Source organism: Sus scrofa, chromosome 15 (genome assembly GCF_054392235.1).
Source record: "Sus scrofa isolate SSC_HxYL_T2T_F1_AM1 chromosome 15, Sscrofa_HxYL_maternal_Yorkshire_Landrace_v2.0, whole genome shotgun sequence".
Lineage (NCBI taxonomy): Eukaryota > Metazoa > Chordata > Mammalia > Artiodactyla > Suidae > Sus > Sus scrofa.
Window position 1 is genome coordinate 93,091,663 of NC_139397.1, and position 23,231 is coordinate 93,114,893.

Consider the following 23,231-nt stretch of genomic DNA (forward strand, 5'->3'; position numbering starts at 1 on the left):
AACATCTGCTCCTTTAGATGAGTTTTTCAACCTAAGATCCTGGACACCAAGAGGTGAGAATGATGGGGTGTCTTTAAGCTTTTCAATACTTCACCAGCCTAACAAAAATCATAGGCGTTCCCATGGTGGTGCAATGGAAACGAATCCAACTAGTATCCATGAGGATACAGGTTTGATCCCTGGCTTTGCTCAGTACAGTGGGTCGGGGATCTGGCGTTGCCATGAGTTGTGGTGTAGGCTGCAGATACGGTTCAGATTCCGCATTACTGTGGCTGTGATGTAGGCCGGCGGTACAGCTCCAATTCGACCCCTAGCCTGGGAACCTCCATATGCCATGGGTGCAGCCCTAAAAAAAGAAAAGAAAGGAAAAAAAAATCACCCATGTATTCACAGTGAAGCTCAAGGGAGTGAGCTCAGAAGAGCAGTCTCTTGCCCTAGCCATGCCTTGTGATGGCTACACCCTGGCCAACAGTTCCTTGGCTGCCTGAGACCCTGAGCCAGAACCCAACTGAGCTGCTGACCCTCAGAAATCATGTGAGATAATACATGTTGTTGTTTTAGCTTTCGAGTCGTAGAGGAATTTGTTATGCTGCAATAGATAACTAGTAGAGATTTTGGAAATGGAATGTGGCCTTAACAGAAACATGAAACGTGGACAAAAGACATGTACAAGTACTTCATAAGAGAAGCTATTTAAGTGATCAGTGAGCAGATGAAAAGAACCTCATCATTGGTCGTCAGGAAAAAGCTTACTAAAACCACTACAAAAATACCATTACCCACACACCAGAAAGGATGAAATGAAAGAGACTGACAATCTGAGTGTTGGTGAGGTTGTGGAGTAACTGGGACTCACATTGCCGGCTGGAGTATGAAATGGTGCAATCACTTTGTCAAACTCATGAAATTAACATAAACCTCCCCCTGTTGATCCAAAAAATACACTCCTAGGTTTCTACCAAGAGAAATGACTAGCTACATCCAAAAAAAAAAAAAAAAAGAGTATATAAATGTCCTTAGCCGCTTCAATCATTATATAGGTCTATAATAACTGCAAATAACCCCAAATATTCATCAGCAGGAGAATGGATGACATATCATGACATATCCAGGCAATGGAATAAAAATAAGTGAAGTGTAGATATACAGCAACTCAGATGCATCTCAAAAGCATTATTTCAAGCAAAAGTAGAGCATTACATAGTTCCATCCAAAAGCAGGTAAAACAAGTCTATAGTGATAAAAGTGAGAGCAATCCTTACCTAAAGACTGGTGAGCTGTGCTGACTGGGAGACAGCAGGGAATTCTCTAGGGTGATAGAGATATTCCAGAGTCTGGTCTAGATGGTCAAACTAAGCTCTACATTTGTGTCGTAGTTCATTTGGGCTACTATGAGAAAACATCAGAGTCTGGTAGCTTACAAATAAGACAAATTTACTTCTCACCATTCCAGAGGCTAGACGTCTGACACCTAAGTACCAGCATGATGAGAACCCTCTTCTGGGTCACACACTTTTTAGTGTATCCTCACATGGCAGAAGGTGGCAAGAGAGATGTGTGTGACCTCTTTTATAAAGACCAAAGTCATGAAATATCTGCTTTTCTGGCTAACTTCTTTCTAAAGGCTCCACGTACTAATACCATCACCTTGGGGATTATGGGTGGTTTGTTTGTTTGTCTTTTTAGGGCTGCATCATAGCCTATGGAGGTTCCCAGGCTAGGGGTTGAATCAGAGCTGTAGCCACTGGCCTATGCCACAGCTGCGCCAGATCCGAGCTGTGTTTGCAACCTACAGCACAGCTCACGGCAACACCAGACCCTTAACCCACTGAGTGAGGCCAGGGGTCAAACCTGCGTCCTCATGGATACTAGTCAGATTCATTTCTGCTGAGCCATGACAGGAACTCCAGGGATTATGTTGTAATACATGAATTTTAAGGGGAGACACATTCAGATTATAGCAATATATCAAAAAGTCATAAAATCATACTCTTAAGACCTGTTCATTTTACCACTAGATGTAAATTACAGCTCAATAACATATTGCTAAAAAGAACCAAAGTCCTTTCCATGGCCTTTATGCCCTAGGGATGGTGTTTTGGGCTCCCTTATCCACTCCCCAAATCTGCTGGCTTCCTTCCTGTCTCTCCTACACCTCAAAGGAGCTGCCACCTCAAGGCCTTTGCATCAACTCTTCCCTCTGTCTGTGAGTTCTGTCCTCAAATAACCCCTCAAATATCATCCTTTATTTATTCAGGTCTCTGGAAAACAGCCTCAGGCAAGGCCTGTTAGTGCTTTACTTGGGAGATATAATCCAATACAGCTGGTCACTCAGTATTAGTTTCCTCCAGCTGCTGTAACAAAAGTACCACAAACTGGATCCCTTAAAATGCAGAAATGTATGGTCTCACAGTTCTAAAGGCTACTAGTCCAAACTCAAGACGTTGGCCTATCAGCATCTTGAAACCTGTAAGGGAGATCCTTCCTTGCCTCTTCTAGCTTCTGGTGTTTGCTGGCATTCCTTGACGTCCTTGGAGTGTAGATGCATCATCCCAAACTCTGCCTCCACCATCACACAGCCGTGTTCTCCCAGTGTATCTCTGTCTTCTTCTGACAAAGACATCAGTCAACACTGCAATGGGATCCACCTTAAAAACCTCAGCTTAACTTGATGACATCTACAAAGACGCTATTGCCAAATAAGGTCATGTTTACAGGGGTGAAGCTTCCAACATATCTATTTGGGGAGCACAATCCAACCCATAGCACTCAGTAAGCACAGGTTCAGCCACACGTATTGACTCCAGACAGGGTATATGGAGAAACCGTGCATCCAACCAGTCCATCAGAGGAAGCAAGAGGGAGGGTTTATCTGCCCGGTATCCTCCAATCACCTCTCACTGGTCAAAGGTCACTGGGGGAATTAAAGCCTCTGCTTTTCTGGATTGCATCATTCAGCCCCATCAGCAGTTGCTCAGGAAACGAGGCCCTGCAGTTTGGCTTTTCAGCTGAGTTTGGCGGGAGGAGCCAGATATTCTAGGCCTGTGGCTGGTGAGCCTCGGGCAGGGAAACTATGGAGTGTGGGGCGCTCCGGGGTCAATTAACTACAGCAGCTGAAGAGAAGCCAGTGGCTGAGGGTGAGACAGGTGGTGTGTGGACAGTTCTGCTCAAACGTCACCTTATCAGGAAGGTCTTTTCCGACTAGACCGAGTAGAAGTCCCCTCTCCATTTCTGTATTCCTTTATGTTACTTAATTGTTCTTCACAGCCTTTATCCTCATGGGTCTGTTTACATGCTTGTTAGCTTCTCTCTCATCTCACCCACTACAGCAGCATTCATGAAAGCAGGGAATTGGTCTGTCTCTTCTCTGCTCTTTCCTCAGTGTCTAGCACAGTGCCCAACACATGGTAGGAATTCAATACCTCTTTATTGAGCTGAATGACTATATGAATTAATGGGTGTAAAAAATGAAAAAGGCCCCATCTCCCCAGTCTCTTGGGGGTTAGCTGAGTGGGTGGCAGTGGGGTTCTCCTAGACACAGACAGGCCTGTCCTAAGCAGGTCAGGGCCTAGGTTCACCTGGTGGAAAGGCTTCATTTTCAGGGTTTAAACTGTGCAGCTCCTGGAGGAGGGGAGGAGCAGTAGGCAACAGGGCAGTGAGGCCTCTGGGTCATCAGAGAGAGGAAAGAGGACAGAGTAGGACTCTCCCTCTTGTGCAGGTGGAAGAGGGAAAGCATGCGAAGTCCTGGCTCTGCAGGTTATAGCAGGCAAAGAATCCTATCTTTGCTTCCTGACCTCTTCCTCTTCCTAAGGATTCCCAGTTATTTTCTGCCTCTGGAATGGACTGGTACTTTTAATCCGGAAATGCCAGCAAATACACCTTCTTTAGTGGTGTGGCACTGCCATATATTGTACGTGAATGTTGGTGCCATCCAAGCAAATGAGCTCAACTCATCATTATCTTATTGCCCAGTCAAGGTTTTTATAAATCTGGCTTGAAATGATGGTTCCCTATTTTATTTCCTTCAAGTTCTGTGTGCCCTTGGTTTAATACGATCAATGAGATTTTTAGTCACACTCTCTCTTTGCTGTGCTTATTTTCTCTGTGGAATCTGGAATCCATGATATAAAGTAAGCTAGTTTTGAAATATGAAGGAGTCCATATTGGATTACAGATGAAAGAGAACATGTAACAAAAGCTAGGTGACTGTTATTCATTCAAAATTGTTTTCATGGTAATTTTCTCTATTAATGTGAAAAATGTGTATAATAACATAGGTAGAGATTTTCTGAGTTGAATAATGGACTATGCTTCTCTCACACAATATCAAAAAGCACTAGTAGCTTGTTATTTCAACTGATATAGAGATATTCCATTAGAAAAAAGGCCTAAGACAAATGCAGTGATATGGCGATATTTTCCTCACCCCAAATTATTTACCCAAGTTCATCTTGAGGAAGTGGCAGAGAGAACATGTCCACCCGCAGAGGGGCCTTCCATTAGTACAGCTACAGCGTTGCTTAGTCCTTATGCCTGGTTTGGATCAGAGTGATTAATGTTGCATAGCAATGATTTTCACCAGTCTTGGTTCCAGAGGAATAGTCTCTTCTGGAAAGGTGGCCAGTTGTAGCATTCAAGCTCTTTCATAGCCCACTCCCCCTAGACAGGCAGTTCTGGTGTCCAATGAACCAACACAATAACACCAGTTTTCTACGTGGAAGTCAGAATGTTTAGCATACAATTTTAATTCTAGAGCAAAAGATCTTTCTTCTCTTAGGGCGTTCTTCCATAACTAAGTCACAATTTTATTTATTCATTTATTTATTTTTGCTTCTTAGGGCCATACCTGCGGCACATGGAGTTTCCCAGGCTAAGGGTCGAATCAGAGCTGTAGCTGCTGGCTTATTCCACAGCCACAGCAATACAGGATCTGAGCTGCATCTGCAACCTACACCACAGCTCACAGCAACACCAGATCCTTAACCCACTGAGCAAGGCCAGGGATTGAATCTGCATCCTCATGGATACTAGTGGTTCGTTACCACTGAGCCATGATGGGAACTCCTACGTCACAAATTTTAACTGAATAATTCTGGGAGGAGAAGGTTCATTTTATTTATTTATTTTTTTGTCTTTTGCCTTTTCTAGGGCCGCACCTGCGGCATATGGAGGTTCCCAGGCTAGGGGTCTAATCGGAGCTGTAGTCACTGGCCTATGCCAGAGCCACAGCAACGCGGGATCCGAGCCGCCTCTGTGGCCTATACCACAGCTCATAGCAATGCCGGATCCTTAACCCACTGAGCAAGGCCAGGGAACGAACCCGCAACCTCATGGTTCCTAATCAGATTCATTAGCCACTGAGCCACGACGGGAACTCCTAGAAGGTTCATTTTAACTATGCCTCTTGACTGTATACTTTACCTTTCTGTAAAACAAGGCACTATTAATTGCACATAGCCTCTTTGCAGGGAGTATAAACACTGCTGACTTAAATTTCCATATTAACCTTTATGAATGTGGAAATTGGAAGGCAGTCACTAGATGATCCCAAACCTATTATTTCTTGATTTTATAATATTTTATTGTTTAATTCCAGTGCCTCAAAATTGGACACATATAAAGTGCAATTAAAGCTACATAGCTAATTCCTCTGTCACGAGCTTTTATATGCCACAATGATATAAATACCAAAACCAACAAACAACTCTCTTTCTACAACATACAACTGTGTAATAAATATCTAATTCAGTCATATACATATTATGGGTCATTTGTAACTTTGCCTTGTGGATAACATTTTTAAAAAACAATATTTGGAGTTCCCGTCGTGGCATAGTGGTTAACGAATCCGACTAGGAACCATGAGGTTGCAGGTTCGATCCCTGCCCCTTGCTCAGTGGGTTAACGATCCAGCGTTGCCATGAGCTGTGGTGTAGGTCGCAGACACGGCTCGGATCCCGCGTTGCTGTGGCTCTGGCATAGGCCAGTGACTACAGCTCCGATTAGACCCCCTAGCCTGGGAACCTCCATATGCCGCGGGAGTGGCCCAAGAAATGGCAAAAAGATAAACAAAACAAAAAAAACAATATTTATGTCACTGTAAACAAAATTTTAACCACCTTCTACAGTCACTTACTACTGTTTTAAGATCTCTTTTTTGGTCTTCTTGGGGCCACACCCTTGACATATGGAAGTTTCTAGGCTAGGGGACGGATCTGAGCTGCACCTGCGACATACACCACAGCTCATGGCAATGCCAGATCCCTTAACCCACTGAGTGAGGCCAGGGATGGAAGCCATGTCCGCATGGATACCAGCCGGGTTCGTTACTGCTGACCCACAATGGAAACTCCCTGTTTTAAGATTTTAATATAATATACTCCCCCTGACATCAACAAATCTTCAAAGTTTAAAACTAAACCACAAAGTTTTTATTATAATCCACAAATTGGGGCTTTCCTGATCAGATGTTTTAAGTTACGCATTTCTTCTTTAGCAAGCTCAGGGGAGCAGGGAGCTATACTTTCCTAATGAGCGTGGTATTCCTTATAACTCCCAGGTGGGTAGCCCTGCCTGGAAAAGGCAGTTGTCTTGGTTGAGTAGGCATTAATGTCGACGGTATGGAAAAGGGAGCTGACTTGATTCAGTTTTCATTAGCCTGTCACGGATGCTAAATGCAAATTTCATCTGAGGCCCCAAAACAGAATAGATATGAAATTCCAATGTAAGGAGCCAAGATGCAGGCTTTCAATCAAAATACCAAAGACCAGTTTCATGAGTTTAAAACTCCTCGCCCAAAGGAGCAAATAAAAGTGTATAGGAAATGGCAGCTGAGGAAGGATTCCATGAGGAGCATTTTCTTGGTGAGAGCTGTGCTGAGATGCCCATCACCAAGGGGAGGGAAGCGAGGGCTTCCACTGGCCACCCAGAGAACAGATCCCTACCGTTGGGAGTATAGGGGACTGATGTCTGACTGGACTCGAGCCCTGGAAATCTAAACATCAGAAGAGAGGGACTGTGAGCTTCTTTGGCAACAGCGAGAAGTGCTGTCAGTAGGACTGGTCTGCACTCAGGTTATTACAGCAAAGCAGGCACAAGTATTTCTACGGATCAGCAGAGGGCCACACAGGAGAGAACCAGCCTGCAGTCCTTGATGTCCTGCTCAAGAGGACACCTGGATGTGGGTGGAGTATAAATTGAGACTCCCACAGAGGGAGGCAGCTTGGAGGGGGTCTCAAGAAAGCTAGGTCTGAATGGGGGACTGGTAGCCAACTTGCTTATGTTGAAGGGTGAGTAGGGAGGCTGCTCAAGCATACATGAAAGCACCCAAGAGCTGCCTTTGCCAGGCCGGGAACATGCCACACCATCTTACAACTGTTCCAGCCAAGTAACTGTTTCCACCCTCCTTTTGTTCCCCTCCCTTTCCTATTCCTCTATTCCTGGAAGGGTAAGAACCAGCAGGTATTAGGTAGCGGCAAAGATGGGCAAGGAAAGGAAACGATATCCTCTTTCCTAAAGACTAGACACCTGCCTGTGACCAGCTGAAGATGGCAGAGGAGGAGAAAATTCTTTTCTTTGAATTAAGATTGGAGTAGTCAGTAATGCATTGATTTCAACATTCTCCTAGAAAGACTAGTGCTTTCTGTTACCTATAAGTGACCAAAAAAGCTATCTACAGTGGCAGGGATAGAATTACCCTCCCTGAGCAAGTTTAAAGAGACTGTGAGGGAAAATATTAAAAACTGCTGCTATAACTTCACCCTGGAAGTATCACTTCTTGAATAAATAGATTATATCAAGAGCAGGGGTGATGAATGTGTTTTTATAACCCACCTTCCAAGAGGTACTTAAAACATGGTGAACTAGATTCTCCCTTTACATATATATAAGCAAATGCCCAATCTTTAATAGAATTCCCAAAATGGAAAAACATAGAGACTTGTCCTACTTCTATTACTGTGCTGTTGTTCTACTTAATGCAATAACTAGCCAGTAGTATGTACTTGCAGCTGTCGTGAAGAATGACAGAGCTAGGCATAGACTGAATGGGGAAAAGATTGTGAGACTGAGTCTACAAAAGTCCTTGGAAAGCTTTACTATTTCTCTGGGATGCAGATCCATCTCTGTAACCTACACAGTCAAAACTTGCAATTCACAAATGTTAAGGCCCTTTAGTATGGATGATCTCAATTGACTGCCACCAAGTCCCTGTGAAATGTTTATCTTCATTGTACAGAGAATAATAACAACACTAATAGCCAAGAGTTGGAATTGGCACATACTATTGGAATTGGCACTTATGCTTAATGTTCTATCACATTCATCCATTAACTTCTCCACTTTACAGGTGATGAAACAAGGTCTTGGGCTAAGTAATTCATTTAAGGTCAAACACTTATTAGAAGATGAAGCTAGAAGTTGAACGCAGCTGTCTGTCTTCAAATTCCTAGCTCTGCTCAGATGAATAAAATGGAGCTCTAACATTAAGTAACTCATTGAAAGTTCTACAACTAGTAATAACTCACTTTAACAAACTTGGGCCTTGTGATTTCTCATCCTCATCTCACTGGAGATCATCAGTGGAGATTTGTAGCTGTCACAGAGTGCGCTGTCACACAGGAAGGAGATTTAGCAGAAACATTTTTTGCCAATCAAAATAATAGGTTTCAAACAAAAGTTTACTATAGCTAATTATGCTGTATTGTATATTTGAAAGTTACTAGGAGAGTAGATCTTAAAACTTCATTACAAGAGAAAAAACTGTAGCTATGTGTGGTGATGGATGTTAACTAGACTTATTGTGGCAATTGTTTTGCAATGTATATAAATATTGAATCATGCTACACACCTGAAACGAATATAGTATTAAATGTAACTATACCTCAATTTTTAAAAAAGTTCAGGTAAATTTATACCCATATGTTGGAATATTTTGTAGCCAGTAAAATGTTAATGAGGATATCTTTTAAACATATAAAGCATTTTTTCCATCACAGGTAGAAAAAGCAGCCTATAAAATATGAATGCTTTTAGGTCCATATGAATACATGTATCTCAACACATATATACAAAATTTAATGTAAGTAGCAAGTTACATGCATGTGCTTATGAGTTTTCATATGATTGTATCTTTTTTTTTTTTTTCTTTTTACAGCTGCACCAGGATATGGAAGTTCCCAGGCTAGGGGTTGAACGCAAGCCACATCTGTGACCTACGCCACACTTGCAGCAACACCGGATCCTTAATCCACTGAGTGAGGCCAGAGATGGAAACCCACATCCTCAGGGTGTTCTTATTACTTGGTATGGCTTCTACTCTTAGGCTATAGACAGAACCAGTGACTCCATCACCAAGTGCAAAGGCTTTGGAATCAGACAGACCTGAATCCGATTCGGGGTCCCCCACTCCAGTAGCTGGGGTCTCATGAGCAAGGTATTGACCCCTCTTGAGGCTCAGTGTCCTAGTCAGTATATTGGAGTTACTGGAACCTATATCCAGGGCTGAACAGCGACATGTTCGTGCTCTGGGCAAGTCAATGATTCTTGGTGCTCCTTCAAAAGACTATTCTTTAAACAATTCTTTAACTTCTATCTAGAGGGAAGACAGGGTCCTCACAGGGCAATACAAAAGCCTAGCAGTACATTAGACCCACACGAGCATGTTAGAATCCTTGGGCTCTCACTCCTACTCCAAGCAGCTCATCAGCATCTTTTCTTCCAATCCAATCCACACTCTCCCCCAAAGTACTGAGAAACATAATTTTCTCTATTTACATTACATTTTTAAAGATATTTGTCCCTCCTGGTGGAGTAACCCTGGACATCTGTCCTGGCTCTGCTTCATTGAATGTTCTGAAGATTAAATGAGATAACACATGTAGACAATTCTGCACAGCATCTGACACTCAGCGGAAGTTCAATAAATGGCAACTATTATTAGTATCATAGCGAAAAACTATGGCAACTCGGAGCCTCCGGAAATGACAGGTCATGCGCAGTCCTTTTATCCTCTAGCCTCTGGCTCCTTACCTATAAGCATTCTCTGAGTAAAGGCATTTTGAGAAAGCATTTGGTGACCTTGAAATGGTCTCAAGAACTCTCTAATGCCTTTATATATGAATCTTAAATGTAGGAGACTCATTTCCTTCTTCATACCTCGATCATAAAAAAAGCAACAACATACATGCCTTTGACAATCTTTGTACAGAATAGCATTTTAAATGCGATTTACCTTAAACATGGTAGAAACCAACAGGATGGAGGTCACCTGGGGGACAAGCTCTGAGCAGGGAGGTGTTGCCGAGGGAACCGTGGCAGGTCTGAAACCAGATCCAGGCTACTGAGCAGAGGGGAAACGCAGATTCTTTGGAGTTTGAGTAGGATAAAAGCATGCCAGAACGCACCTGCTGTTTCATTCTCTCCAGTCTCCTTGAACCTCCTCTGAGCAGGGGAGAGAGAGAAGGGTAGAGAGAAAAAAAGCAAAGTGAGGTTAGCAATCCTACATCTCTTTCCCCATTGTCTACTCCCAAATGCACACCATCTATATCAAAACACTGCCTGGTAGTAGACCAAAAGATTTAACTTGTCCCCAAATTCCTAAACAGCCATCAGTATGTAATTTGACTTTTGGCAGAGTGTAACCGAACAACTTCTAGGCATATTTATTTTGTACACCTACCAGAGACGGGGTAGTGGCCACTCCTTCCACACTCCAGCCACGGAAAGGACATATGAAGTCAGCCACTCAGGTTACCCCAAGTGCATGGAATCTTGGCCCTGGCATCCAAATCTCAGTTCTGCTGTAGCCCCATTACTTCCAGTTCTTAGTGTGTGTGGTTTTTTTCCACCAAGCAAGTGATAGAAACCCAAGCAAGTCCAAGGTTCAAGTCCAGAGACTGGTTTGTCAACCCCACTGGTCACCATTCTGGCCCACTAGCCTCCCCTCCGGACCGCCAACCATACCTACACGGCCTCTCCATTCTATCCCAGCCCTTCTCACCCTTCAGGAGAAACTGTCCCCTAGACTCCACGCTCTGAGACCTCTGTGGGCGCTCCCAGCCTACGCCAGCATAGCCCTCCTCTCCATCTCTTTTTAAAGGGGAAAAAGGAAAGGTGAGCAAGTTTTGACAGCTGCTGAGGAAGACTAATGGGTTTCTAAGGAAACGAGAGACAGCAGCCATTTTAGTGGCATTTGCTGTATGAAAAATATATAGACACTGACATCCGTCCCCCGTCCCCCCACCCGTGGCGCCTTCCCTCCCTCCACGCTTCAGAGGCCAGGAGGTGAGGGGTGGGGCCCAGGCCTTCCCGAGAAGCAGCAGCCACCTGTCGCAGGTGGCCCGCCAGCCCGGGGCGCCCCCAGCCTCCTCCCCGCAGCGGGCGGGACCGCGGGACTCCCCACCCCCCGGGCGCCGCAGTGCAGCGCGGTCCCCGCGTCCCGCCCCTCGGGTCCCCCTCCCTCGCCGGCCCCCAGCCCGGCAGGCCGCTGGGAGGGCGGGCGCATCGCCGCCGAGTTGGGCGCGAGGCGGGCGGGGAGGAGCGGGTCCACGCGGCGAGCGAAGCGGAGGCAAGGCGGAGGCAGAGCGAGCGCGGGAGGTCGCCGCAGCCTGGGGACACCGCGCGCCGCTGCCCAACATGGTCGCTGCGCACGCTGCCCATTCTTCCTCCTCCGCCGAGTGGATCGCCTGCCTGGATAAAAGGTAGCCGGGGAAGGGCCCCCTCCAGGCCGGGGCTCTGCGCGCTGCCTCTGCCTGGAGATCGCCGCGGAGACGCCCGCCGGGGCCGCGGGAGGAGGGTCCCCGAGCGGGGAGGGGGCGGAGGCTCAGCGCCCTGGATCCCAGGGGGACGCGACCCAGGCCTCCCAGTAGGCGCCTCGTGCAGGAGATTTTCACACGTGGTGGAGAAATTGCGGAGCAGTGAGGGGAGCCCCAGCCTCTCCAGTGCCCCGGGTCTCCTCGGCCCCCGCCCCCCGCGACTCCCGGCCCCGCGCTTGGGTGGGGGTTTATTTTCCTTGGCTTCCCGGAACAGAAGAATAGAGACCTACCTTCTTCCCACTATTCAGACCCTCAGGGGTAAAGGTAATTGAAGTTTTAAGGAGGGTGGGGGGAGAGGCAGGTGCAGAGTAACATGCTTTTTTTGTTGTTCCTGAAAGCCAAGTGTGAAGGACCCAGTGGAGCTGTCAAGTGCCTTCTGAAATTCTCAGCTTTCTGCCCCCGCAGTCTCTTGCTCAAGGTCTGTGTTAGGAAGGTCACGCGGGAGACTGCTTTCGTCCTAACACCTGCCTCTGGGGAAATGACCCTTACGCTAAAAAATTAAAGCCATAAGGCATTGTAACTCCCAAAGACAGCCCTGTGTAAGGAGGGTGCTGTGTGAAACAGCGGACTGCAGTTGTTTCCAGGCTCTGACAGCATAATTTTCTGTTTGTCCAGATTGTGGGTTTAGCGGTAAACATTACACAGTATGTTAGCAATTATAGTTTATTTCACTGATTAAAAAGGTAATGCATCTGAACTTTTAAGAACTGGGTAAGAAATCTTGCCGAGTGAACTGCCTCTGATTTTCGAGTTTGATGCAGCAGGGCAATGATTCATGTCCTGCAGCTAACTGCATGACATCTCTATTTGCATTTGTGTGAAATATTTTGCGCCCTGCCATATTGAAATTTTTACAATTAGCAGATTCGTAACCAGATCAAAATTGAAAATCTTAAGTGTGACATGCTCTGCATACTTTACTATTAGAGGCGTTTGTTGAAAAAAAAAATTAATTCGAGAAAAGCTAAATGGGCCTCATTTGAATAAGTTAATGTATCTGAGAAATAATTTTTACTTTCAATTACCACACAGTAGCAAGATTTTTTGGCAGGCAGTGCCCTATTTACGTCTAAGATGATCCGTGCTAATATTAGAAGGGTTGCGGTGCAATAAATAGTAAGAGAATTGAAGTGATGGTTAAATCATACGGAATTAGGTAGAGGAACTAAGAGCAAGTATAAATGCAGAGCCTGCTAATGTGATAAGTAATCTAAATTTAGTAGTTTAGGAAAGATGGATTATCAAAGGAGAGAAAATCAAGCTCTTGTACTTATAAATAGCGGTGCTTCCTCATGGGTGAATTTTGTAGATAATAGACTGCATTTTTCTTTTTGCAGAAATGCATGGCATACCATTTTTTGAACAGTCAGTAATTCACCAGCAACCCTTTAATCAATAAGTACCTTCCGCAAAATCAGAGAGCAGTACTAACACAAGTGGGATGTATTTGAGTCTTTTCAAAATGTGTATTTGCCCAAATGATTTTGTTTGGAATGGATTTTTAGAACATAGTGCCACAATCTAGTCTAACATCACTATTCATAATGGGGAAAATTTTCGGGATGGGGTTGGGGGGTGGAATCCTCCACAAATATTGAGCCTAGCATTCCTGGAGTGCCGGAGAGTAGACAGATCAATAAATGAAGGGTATTAGGCCCAGAGCTGTCACCAGCTCTGATCTCGGACATGTCACTTTTATTTCACTTGAGTGTGTGAAAAATGATAAAGCTATCTGTCTTTCCAAGGATGAATGGGCCAAATGAAAAAAAAAAAAATTGTGAAAGTACTTTGAAAACTGTGAGGTGCGATGTGAGTATTTTATTTTGTGGTGTTAGGAGAACCTTGCATTTTCCCCAGTGTTGATGTTGGCATTCCTTTGACGAAGAGTTTAGGAGTGGCAATCTCCTTGTAAGAGGGCCTAGAGGTACTTGTTTTGAAGTTGTGTTTTTGCTTAGATTGTTAACTTTTTAGGGGGGGAGGAAGATTAAGGGTACTGATGGAAGTTGGCCTGGGAAGTCCTCTGAAGTCATTCCTTTTGGGACATGGCTTTCGATATTTCTGAGAAATGCAATTTTGATGCTCTATTCCAGGCACTGTGTTAGGCAGTGTGTTGGGCACCAGGAATGGAAAAAAAAAAAAAAAAAAGGTGAGAGTTGTTTGTTGACTTAGGGGGTGGGCAGCTGGGGGTGGGATAGCTACATAAACAACTAACCACAATGCAATGATAAGTGCTTTAATGGAGACGTATGGAATGCTTTGGGAGTGAGGAGAGAGTCATGAGCTCTGCCAGGGACGTTTCCCACAGGTTCCTGCCTGGACCTTGGAGATTGAGGGGAATTTTATCAGGCAGAGAATTCTAGGAGGGCATGCCAGGCAAAGGGGGCGGTGCGCACAAAGACACACAGGTGTGGCATGTAAATATGCTCATTTCTTCTCAACCACAGATTCCTCTAGGGACCACATTGAGGGCATAGAAACATATGCTCTATTTTTCTAAAACTCTTGATTATGGACATTTTCAAGCACACACAAAAACCAAGAGGAAATGGTACAGTGAACTGCCAGGTCCTATTTGAGGAAATGATGCTGGGACCTTTTCCACAGCTGGGAAATGTAGTTTTGACAGATGTATTATGCAAGTGGCAACTATTGTGGACAGCTTGAAAAAGAGCAACTGAGAGGTTGGAAGTAAACAGGGCAATTAAAGTGGAAAGTCTGCAAGAGTAAAGGAGTATGTAATGAAAGTTGAAACAAATAAACAAAACAAAAGGAAAATAATTCCTTAGGAATGTTCATTAAGTGGGCGGAGGAAGTTATCATAGACAGGCAGCACTCTATAAGCTTTCATGTGAGGAGGGGGTTAAAATATGTGGATATATGGATGAGGCCAAAGACAGAAAATCAAAAGCTTTTTATGTGTCAAGCATCCAAGTTCTTGGACTATGGCAAGATTAAGAAGGTGAGAGTGTATGAATGCTAATCTTAAAATCAGAAAGACATTGAACATTTAGATGATAAAAATACACTGAAAAAAAGTCTCAGCAGGCAGTATTGTGAAAGCAAAACAAGCTTAGCATTATTTCATTGACCTTACAATTTTTTTCTAAACAGGAATTGTAACTAGAACTGTAAGTACTTAGTACCCTACTATTTGGGATTTAAGACATGTGAAATACCATTGATCATTTTTTCAAAATATTAGCGAAAATATTTTCCCCGTAAGATTTTACATTTTGCCACTTGTGAATTTTAAGAATCATTACAGGTCATAATGCTCCTGGTTAGGAAATGTTAGGAAGGGACCACACATATTCACATACTGTAGTGAATCCCTGCCAGTATTCATCAGTACAGAGAAGGAATTGGCAAACTATGGCCCGTGGGCCAAATCCGGCAGCTGCCTGCCTGTCTCCTGAGCTGAGAATGTTTTCACATTTCTGAACGGTTGGAAATAAACCACAAGAAGATTAATATTTTGTGACCCATGAAATTTATATGAAATTCAAATTTCAATGTCCATAAGCAAAGTTTTATTGGAACACAGCCATGCTCATTTGGTTACATATTGTCTGCAGCTGCTTTCACACTGCAGTGGCAGAACTGAGGCCATGCAACCAGTGAAGACTGCCTGGCCCACAGAGTGTATTTACGATGGAGCTCTTGGGAGAAAAAGTCTCCCATCCCTTTAGAGATGACAGATCTACCTAAGCCATTGACAGAGAAACCACTGGAGATAAAAGAAGTTGTTTTTTGCCTGGGAGGGAGTTTACAATGCTTGGTTTCTTTTTCCTCGGTTAGAAGTATAGCATAGAGGAAAGTCCTTGGTTGATTGGCTTATTTGAGCACCACTGGTGATCATGGACCCAAGCAGAAAATGAAGTTAGCGTGGTATGGATATGTAGAAAAGGTTGTCATCTTTCAAAACAGCAAGGAATTTAAAAATTAGTAAAGTTTCATTTAGAAAATGCCTCTTAGGAGTTCCCTGGTGGCTCAGTGGGTTAAGCATCTGGTGGTGTTGCTGCTGTGGCTTGGGACACTGCTATGGCGCGGATTTGATCCCTGGCCCAGGAACTTCTGCATGACTCAGGCATGGCCAAAAAAAAATGCCTCTTACCCATGTCTTTGCATGTGACTTGATCCCCAAATAGATGTTGAGTTAGCTATTTCGATGGTGCTGAATGAGAGTGAAAGAAATCAAGGAACAGATTTGTTAAAAACCAGAATGCTTCAAAGCAGACATGGTGAGAGAGGATGACTCAGATATCAAAGAAGTATCAGACACGGTCCCAGCCTTGAGGAATATGGAGGATCAAAGAAGCATGCAGAGCAGAAGGCTGTCACTGGGGAAGACTGGTGTCTACCCAGGCAAGTCCCAAGGGACGACATTACCCAGGGTTTAGGGTTGGTGTGGCAGTCTTGGACCCTGATTTGTCAGCACACCCAGAGCTAATACATTCTTCAGGAGCAGACACATAGGCACCAAACTCTCCGAGACTGTAAAAACTAGAAGGACGGTTCTTTAATTTGAAAATAACATCAGAGAAGTGGATACCTTCAGCTAAGCTATTCCTTCTTTAGGCAAACTGTGTGGAAATCCAGTTGTTATTAGAAGGCCACGTTATGCATTTACAATGAGAAGCAAAGCTGCCAGGAGATCAGGACTCTTACGACTTCTGGCCAGCTCATTCTCTTCCTAGAGCGACAGAGTCTGGGAATTGAATTATAATCAGAAGGTAGTTCTGGGAATCTGTCAGGACAGTTTGGCGATCACCTGTCCCTGCTAGAGGACCATTCCATGGGCTCCCATGGCACACTTTGTCCAACAATGTAATAACACAAGGCAGACTTCATCACAGTTGCCTATTCCCTCCTCTTTGTGTATCACTTGATGTTATATTGTATTGCTGTGTTGTACTGTGTTCATTTTATCTCTCGCTTCAGTGTAGTGCCTTGATTAAGGAACGCGCTTTTGGGATCAGGGGTGGAGGATGTCTCTGCAACCATGCAGGCCGGTCCTTGCACTGGCCCCCTTCACCTTGGGAAGGTTTTGACTGGGCACCATCAACATCTGCCTCTGCTGCCGCCTTCCTTGTTTTCTTGGCTGATGTGAATACTTTTTTTTTTTTTAATGACATGGTATTGCCCTATTCTAATCTATTATTTTAAATGTTTTATTATGGAAAAATTTTAAACATACAAAAAGAAGAGAGAATGGAATAATAATTCTCTTGTCCCACCCCCTTCTCCTCAACCAGTTATCAGCTCACGGCCAGTCTTGTTTTATTTATACCCACACCTGTTCCCCACTATCCCAGGATTATTCTATATAGTATTATTCTATCTAGTCCCATACAATATTATTCTATCTGTAAGCATTTCAGTATATATCTCTAAAAACTAAGGACTCTAAAAAAATTGTCACACATCTTACAATTTGACATTAATTCCTAGCATAATCAAATATCCAATCAGAGTTCAAAATTTCCGATTTATCTCATAAATTTTTCTTTTTTGCAGCATGTTTTATTAGGGTCCAGAAAAGTTATATTTAATTGATATGTTGCTAGGTCTTTTTTAAATCTCTGGATTCTCCTTCCAGCTCTCGCCTTTTCTTCTTCGTAATAAATTTGTTGAAGAAACAGGTTTTTTTTTACAGTCTACATTAAAATTATAGCCCATGGTGTCTTTTAATGTGTTACTTTGTCCTCTGTAATGTGGTATTTGGAGCTAAAGCTTGATTGGATTTAGATGTGATTTTGGGGGGCAATAATCCTTCGGAAGTATTATATGCTTGCATTATGAATTATACCAGGTGACCTCTTCTTGTGATGTTAGCAATATGTTGTGAGTGTTTGGCCATGATGTGGGATTGATGTGGCTTGATGTGGGATCTCAGTTCCCAGACCAGGGATTGAACCTGGGCCATAGTGGTGAAAGAGCCGAATCCTAACCACTAGACCACCAGAGAGCTCCCAGCAATATATTGTTTTTAAAGTTTAATGCTTGGCCACTGTCTTATCTACACCTTCATCTTACTGGAGCTTCAAAACATGGAAGCACATGACATTTGTGTGGAGCAATTACAGGATAACACAGCCTCTTATGTAATCAGGGTTAACTTCTGTGGTGCTGCTTCTACCTGCCCTTTTAGATTTTTAGGAAAGGAAAGGTTCAGCCAGAGCCGGACTCCCTCAAACTGGAGGCACGTGGAGGTTGGTGTGCTCATGGAGCGGTGGGTCTAGGAGAAAGGTACCTGGTCCATCACATTCTTGGGCCTGCAACTTCGTTTCCTAAACATGGCCTGGGAGCCCAAAAGAATCATCAAAGGAAAAGTAGTGCTCAGCAGAGCAAATTCGCCTCCGTATTTTAGTTTGGGTTCCCCTAAATGGTCTTCCAGGTCCTTCAGTGAGGGCAGTATTGGCAGATCCTTTTTAGTTTGAATTTCCTTTGCATTTATAAGATTTCATAGCCCTTCCAGAGTAGCTGCTTCTCACTGTATTCCCCCTCCCCTTCCCAAAGGCAGCTAATTTAGCCAGATTTGGATCCACCTTTATGTACTTGAACAGTTGCAGGGAAGAGGGAATTTTCCTTCCAGTCCCTTCAGTTCACAGTTGAGGGAAGGGGAGAGGAGAGACCATCTTGGGAATACCGAGAGACTGAGGAAAGAGGAAGAGGATGGAACTAACTGGGTGGGAGGATGACAGAGAAAGACCCAGCCAAACATAGGAAAACAAACAATCTGACCAGCTGGAATGGAGGCATCAGGCTGCCATGTTTACTCAGCTGTATCCATGAGCATCAGTCAGGAAAAACTGCGCTGTTACTACCCTCTTTCTTCTTTGTGCACACTCTTTCTTGGAGCACTTACCCATTTCCTATGCTCTGTGCAGATTACTTACACTCTGTATCCTTCTGGCTTATCTTCTAGACCAGATGCATTTTTGAATCTCTGTTGGATAGTCTCACATCAACTATCCCATTAATATTTGGGGGCAGATACTGTTTTCCTGCACCCACCTCTGCTAGAGAGGTTGGGAAAACAAAATTCTTATCTTCCCAGCCTCTCTAGAAGCCAGGTGCCCAAGTGACACACCTCTGGCCAGTAAGTCAGAGCAAAAGTCTGCTAGAAGCTTCTAGGAAAGTTTTTGCTTTACCGATGGAAGGTACACATGGGTTTGACACTCTTTTGTTCTCTTATGTCTGCCTGGAATTACCAACTGAGGCCTGGGCCTATGAAAACCATATTGTAATCCCAGAAAGAAGGGCCAGGAAAAACACAGACTCCAGTTTTGACTTCAGCTGCTGCATTTAGATCAATAGTTGTCTGCCTTCAAATTTTTTCTTTTATGAAGAACACGTCCTGTTTCTACACGTCACTCTTTTGTTAGGTTTTCTGTCATTTACAGACAAAAGTATCCCTAACCTAACAAGTTGACATTTGGATTATATAAAACCGACTTCATCTTTCATAACTCTCTTCTCCATTAGTTGCTTCTTACTTCCCTGTTTGATTAATAACACCACCACTCTCATTCTCAGACTTCGATATCACTTGTATCTTCCCTTTCCTATGTCCCTTGTCATACCTAACCAGTCACCTGTTCTTCTCTTGGCTTTTGTTTTGCATCGCTTTATTTTAGGGCCTCATCATCTAGATCTGGATCTTCTCATTGTTTCCTTATTTCAGTCAGGAAAACATATTTTTGAATTAACTTTGTTTTAGGATTCGCCAGACTTGGATGAACATTCTGCCATCGCCAACCCTTTAGCCATGCGATCTTGGTGAAGTTATTAATCTTTCTGAACCTCTGTTTCTGGAACTTCAAAGGAGGAGACCAATATCTCAATACTGTAATGGCTGTGTTGGGGATTGTAGGCTAATGCAGATGTAGCAAGCATAGTGTAGGGGTTAAGAGTTTGGGAGCCAGACTGTTGGATTCTAGTTTTGATTTGATTAATGGTATAACCTTGGACAAGTTATTCTGTTTCAGTAGTTGTTTTGTAGATTCCTCCAGATTTTTTATGTAGACAATCTTATTGTCTGTGAGTACTGGCATTTTTACTTATTCTTTCTGATCTCTATGTTTTTTGTGTTTTTTTTTTATCATGTATTTTTCATGCTTTAGTGCTTTGGCCAGGATTGCCAGAGAAAAGTTGAACAGAAAGAGTGAGAGTGGACGTCCTTGAACTAAGAAACATTTCTTTTTTTCTCTATTTAAAAAAAAGTGGTGTAATATTAATGTTATTTCTTCCTAAAATGTTTTATAGATATCATCTGGTCAGGAGCAGTCTTTGTGGGAAGTTTTTTGGTGACAGATTCTGTCTCTTTAATAGATAGATGACTACTCAGGTTTTCTTTTTCTTCTGTGTCAGCTTAAATAAGTTGATTCAAGGTTTGCCCATTTCATCTAAGTTATCGGATTTACTGTCATAGATTTGTTCCTAGTATTACTTTATTATCCTTAGGATGTACAGTGATATTCCCTCCTTCATAGCTCATGTTAGTAATTTGTGTTTGCTCTCTTTTTTCTTCACTAACCTTGTGAGGAGATTCTCAATTGTTGTTAATCTTTTAAAAGAACCAATTTTTTGTTGATTTTTTCTGTTGTTTGAGAAATTCATTGATTTTTGCTTTTCAACCCTTTATCCTACTTACTTTGGGCTTAACTTACTCTCTTTGTCTGGTTTCTTAAAATGAAAACCTAGATAATTAATTTTAAGCTTTTCTTCTTTTCTAATAAGAGAAATATATTAATTTCTCTAACATTTCTAAGAGAAATTTAATGCTCTAATATAAGAGCATTAAAGCTGTGATTTCTCATGTAGCATACAATAGGAAGCACAATTATTTCATTATTCAGTATGTACAAACAAAAATTATTTCTGCCAGAGAAGAACAATTAATCAAGCTACTCATATGCTAAACAAGCATATTAAATAGGGCAATAAACCTGTTGACCTGTTCAACCTCATGGAGAAGATACTCTGCAAAGTGATGAACAATATCCTACACTATGTCCCAGCAGTGAATTCAGCGATGGATTTCATATTTCACATATTTCTCAATACATCTTGATAGCATAATCCCAAAGGAATATTACAGCAGAGTATTTTCCCTAGGGGGCCAGTATAATATACAGCTTTTTGATGGTATGATTTAATCCCGGGATAGATTTTAGGCTATTTTAGAAATGGGTGGATTACTTCTCTTTCAGGAAATCCTTCATAAATATTATTTTTCATATCAGAGATAGTGAAAATTAGTAAAGTTGAGTAGCAATGTTTTTGTTTTTTTGTTTTTGTCTTTTTGCCATTTCTTGGGCCACTCCCGCGGCATATGGAGTTTCCCAGGCTAGGGGTCTAATCGGAGCTGTAGCTGCCAAGCCTACACCAGAGCCACAGCAAGGCGGGATCCGAGTCGCGTCTGTGACCTACAGCACAGCTCACGGCAACGCCGGATCGTCAACCCACTGAGGAAGGGCAGGGATCGAACCCACAACCTCATGGTTCCTAGTCGGATTCGTTAACCACTGTGCCACGACAGGAACTCCTAGGAAATAATTTTTAAAAGCCCTTAGAGGAGTTCCCATCGTGGCACAGCAGAAATGAATCCAACTAGAAACCATGAGGTTGTGGGTTCGATCCCTGGCCTCGCTCAGTGAGTTAAGGATCCCGCATTGCTGTGAGCTGTAGTGTAGGTCGCAGATGAGGCTCGGATCCCACGTTGCTGTGGCTGTGGTGTAGGTGGTAGGCCCGCGGCTATAGCTCTGACTAGACCCCTAGCGTGGGAATCTCCATATGCCACGGGTGTGGCCCTAAAAAGGACAAAAGACAAAAAAAAAAAAAAAAAAAAAAAAAAGCCCTTAGAAAAGATTTAATTGTTAGAGCTATTGAAAACAGAAAAGAACTTTGAAGGGAAGTAGATATTACTTAGAACTTAAACATTTGATTCTTGTTATTGTATGTGAAATTTCAGTTCTCTTTAAATCTCAAATGAAGGCCTTAATATAGTGCCTGGTGTTCTGGCTCTGCAGTCTTATTTTTCTAGTCATTGATTGGCTACTTACTGAACATGTTACAGAAAGAGTTGGGTTCTTGATTCTTAGATGTTTTCTTTAAAACAAACTTGGGGTATAGGAAAATTCTATCTCCAGTGTCCCTTGTCCTCATCTGCTTTTCTCTTTTTCCAGCCCAAATGTGCTGTAGGAAAAGGGTATGATTCTTAGTAATCTCCTTTCCTACCATTCATTCATTCATTCATTCATTCAGGGATTTTTACTCTTCACTTTCTATATACCAGACATTCTTGCTGGAATATTAGTAAGAAAAACTGACATGGCCCCTGACCTCATGAATTTAAATATCAATTAGGAAGGCATTAATTAATTCAGTCAATCCTTCAAAAAATTATTTGTTGAATTCCTCCTATGTGCTGGATGTGGTTCCAGGTGGTGAGAAATACAGTAGTGAACAAAGCAGGAGAAGATAGGTGGTAGTAAGTGTTCTGAGAGTAAAAGTAAGAGGATATGCAGTGATGGTGTGGGGGATTCAAAGAGCAGGTTGGTGAATACATCCACCTGGGAGAGTGGCACATTCAAACTCCATGAGGACAGAGCTTCTGAGCCCGGTACCCTTCCGGACCTCACTCTGTGTATCTCTTCATCTGGCTGTTCCACTGTATCTTTTATCATATTCTTTAGTAAACTGGTAATGTCAGTAGCATTTCCCTGAGTTCTGTGAGTTCCTCGAACCTGAGGAGGGGGTAGTGGGAACCTCTTTAGCTTGGTTGGTCAAAAGCACTAGTGAGAACCTGAGCTTGCCACTGGCATCTGGCATAGGAGTAGGGGTGCAGTCTTGTGGGCCTGAACCCTTGCCTGTGAGAGCTGATGTTACCTTCTGGTAGACGGTGGTTGAATTGAGTTCAATTGCAGGACACCCAGCTGGTGTTGGAGACTTGTTGGGGGGGAACCCCCCTACGATATTTGGTGACTAGAAATACGAGAAGTGAAGCTTTCCATGTGAGTAGTGAAGGGGACTCGCAAGAGAGAAACACAGTAGGGAAGAAGGAAGAAAACTAATTTTTCATTTACAGCACTTATGGCATATTACCAGTTTTGTTGATGCAATAGACAAAGGTAATTTCAGAAGGTAAAAGGGATAAATTTTGAAATTTTGGTTTATCCTTTAAATGTCACTGCTTAAAGATATCCAAAATACTGCTCGCTTTAGTTCTTCATTATAATAATTTTTGAGAAAAAAGAAAGCTGTCCCTGGAGAATGATGAACATCAGACAGATCAGGAAAAGTACTGTTATTTAAATGAGTTTCTAAAGATACTGTATGTGAGCCTTTGATCAAAGATGCTGATGGCTGACTGATAGTAGTATCAACATCCTCATCATACTGATGGACTTTTGG

General features: G+C 43.0%; 1 protein-coding gene and 1 long non-coding RNA gene across 15 annotated transcripts in view; one reads left to right on the forward strand and one right to left on the reverse strand.

Annotated features, from left to right (window-relative positions):
• Positions 1-12,200, reverse strand: part of LOC110256990 (uncharacterized) — a 127,182-nt gene extending 114,982 nt beyond the window's left edge. For 3 of the 11 annotated variants that reach the window (XR_014829556.1, XR_014829555.1, XR_014829561.1), the window contains exons 1-2: positions 10,679-11,397; positions 10,232-10,440 (exon numbers count right to left, since the gene is read on the reverse strand). This is a non-coding gene — a long non-coding RNA (uncharacterized LOC110256990). Of the gene's footprint in view, positions 1-10,231; positions 10,441-10,678; positions 11,398-12,043 lie in introns of those variants that run through there. The other 8 variants (XR_014829560.1, XR_014829566.1, XR_014829563.1 and 5 more) reach the window with 7 other exon arrangements.
• Positions 11,533-23,231, forward strand: part of RAPGEF4 (Rap guanine nucleotide exchange factor 4) — a 320,273-nt gene continuing 308,574 nt past the window's right edge. For 2 of the 4 annotated variants that reach the window (XM_084999522.1, XM_021075197.2), the window contains exon 1: positions 11,533-11,699. In XM_084999522.1, the coding sequence (XP_084855648.1) occupies positions 11,635-11,699 (65 nt within the window). In that variant the 5' untranslated portion in view covers positions 11,533-11,634. Of the gene's footprint in view, positions 11,700-11,800; positions 12,078-23,231 lie in introns of those variants that run through there. The other 2 variants (XM_084999527.1, XM_084999530.1) reach the window with 2 other exon arrangements.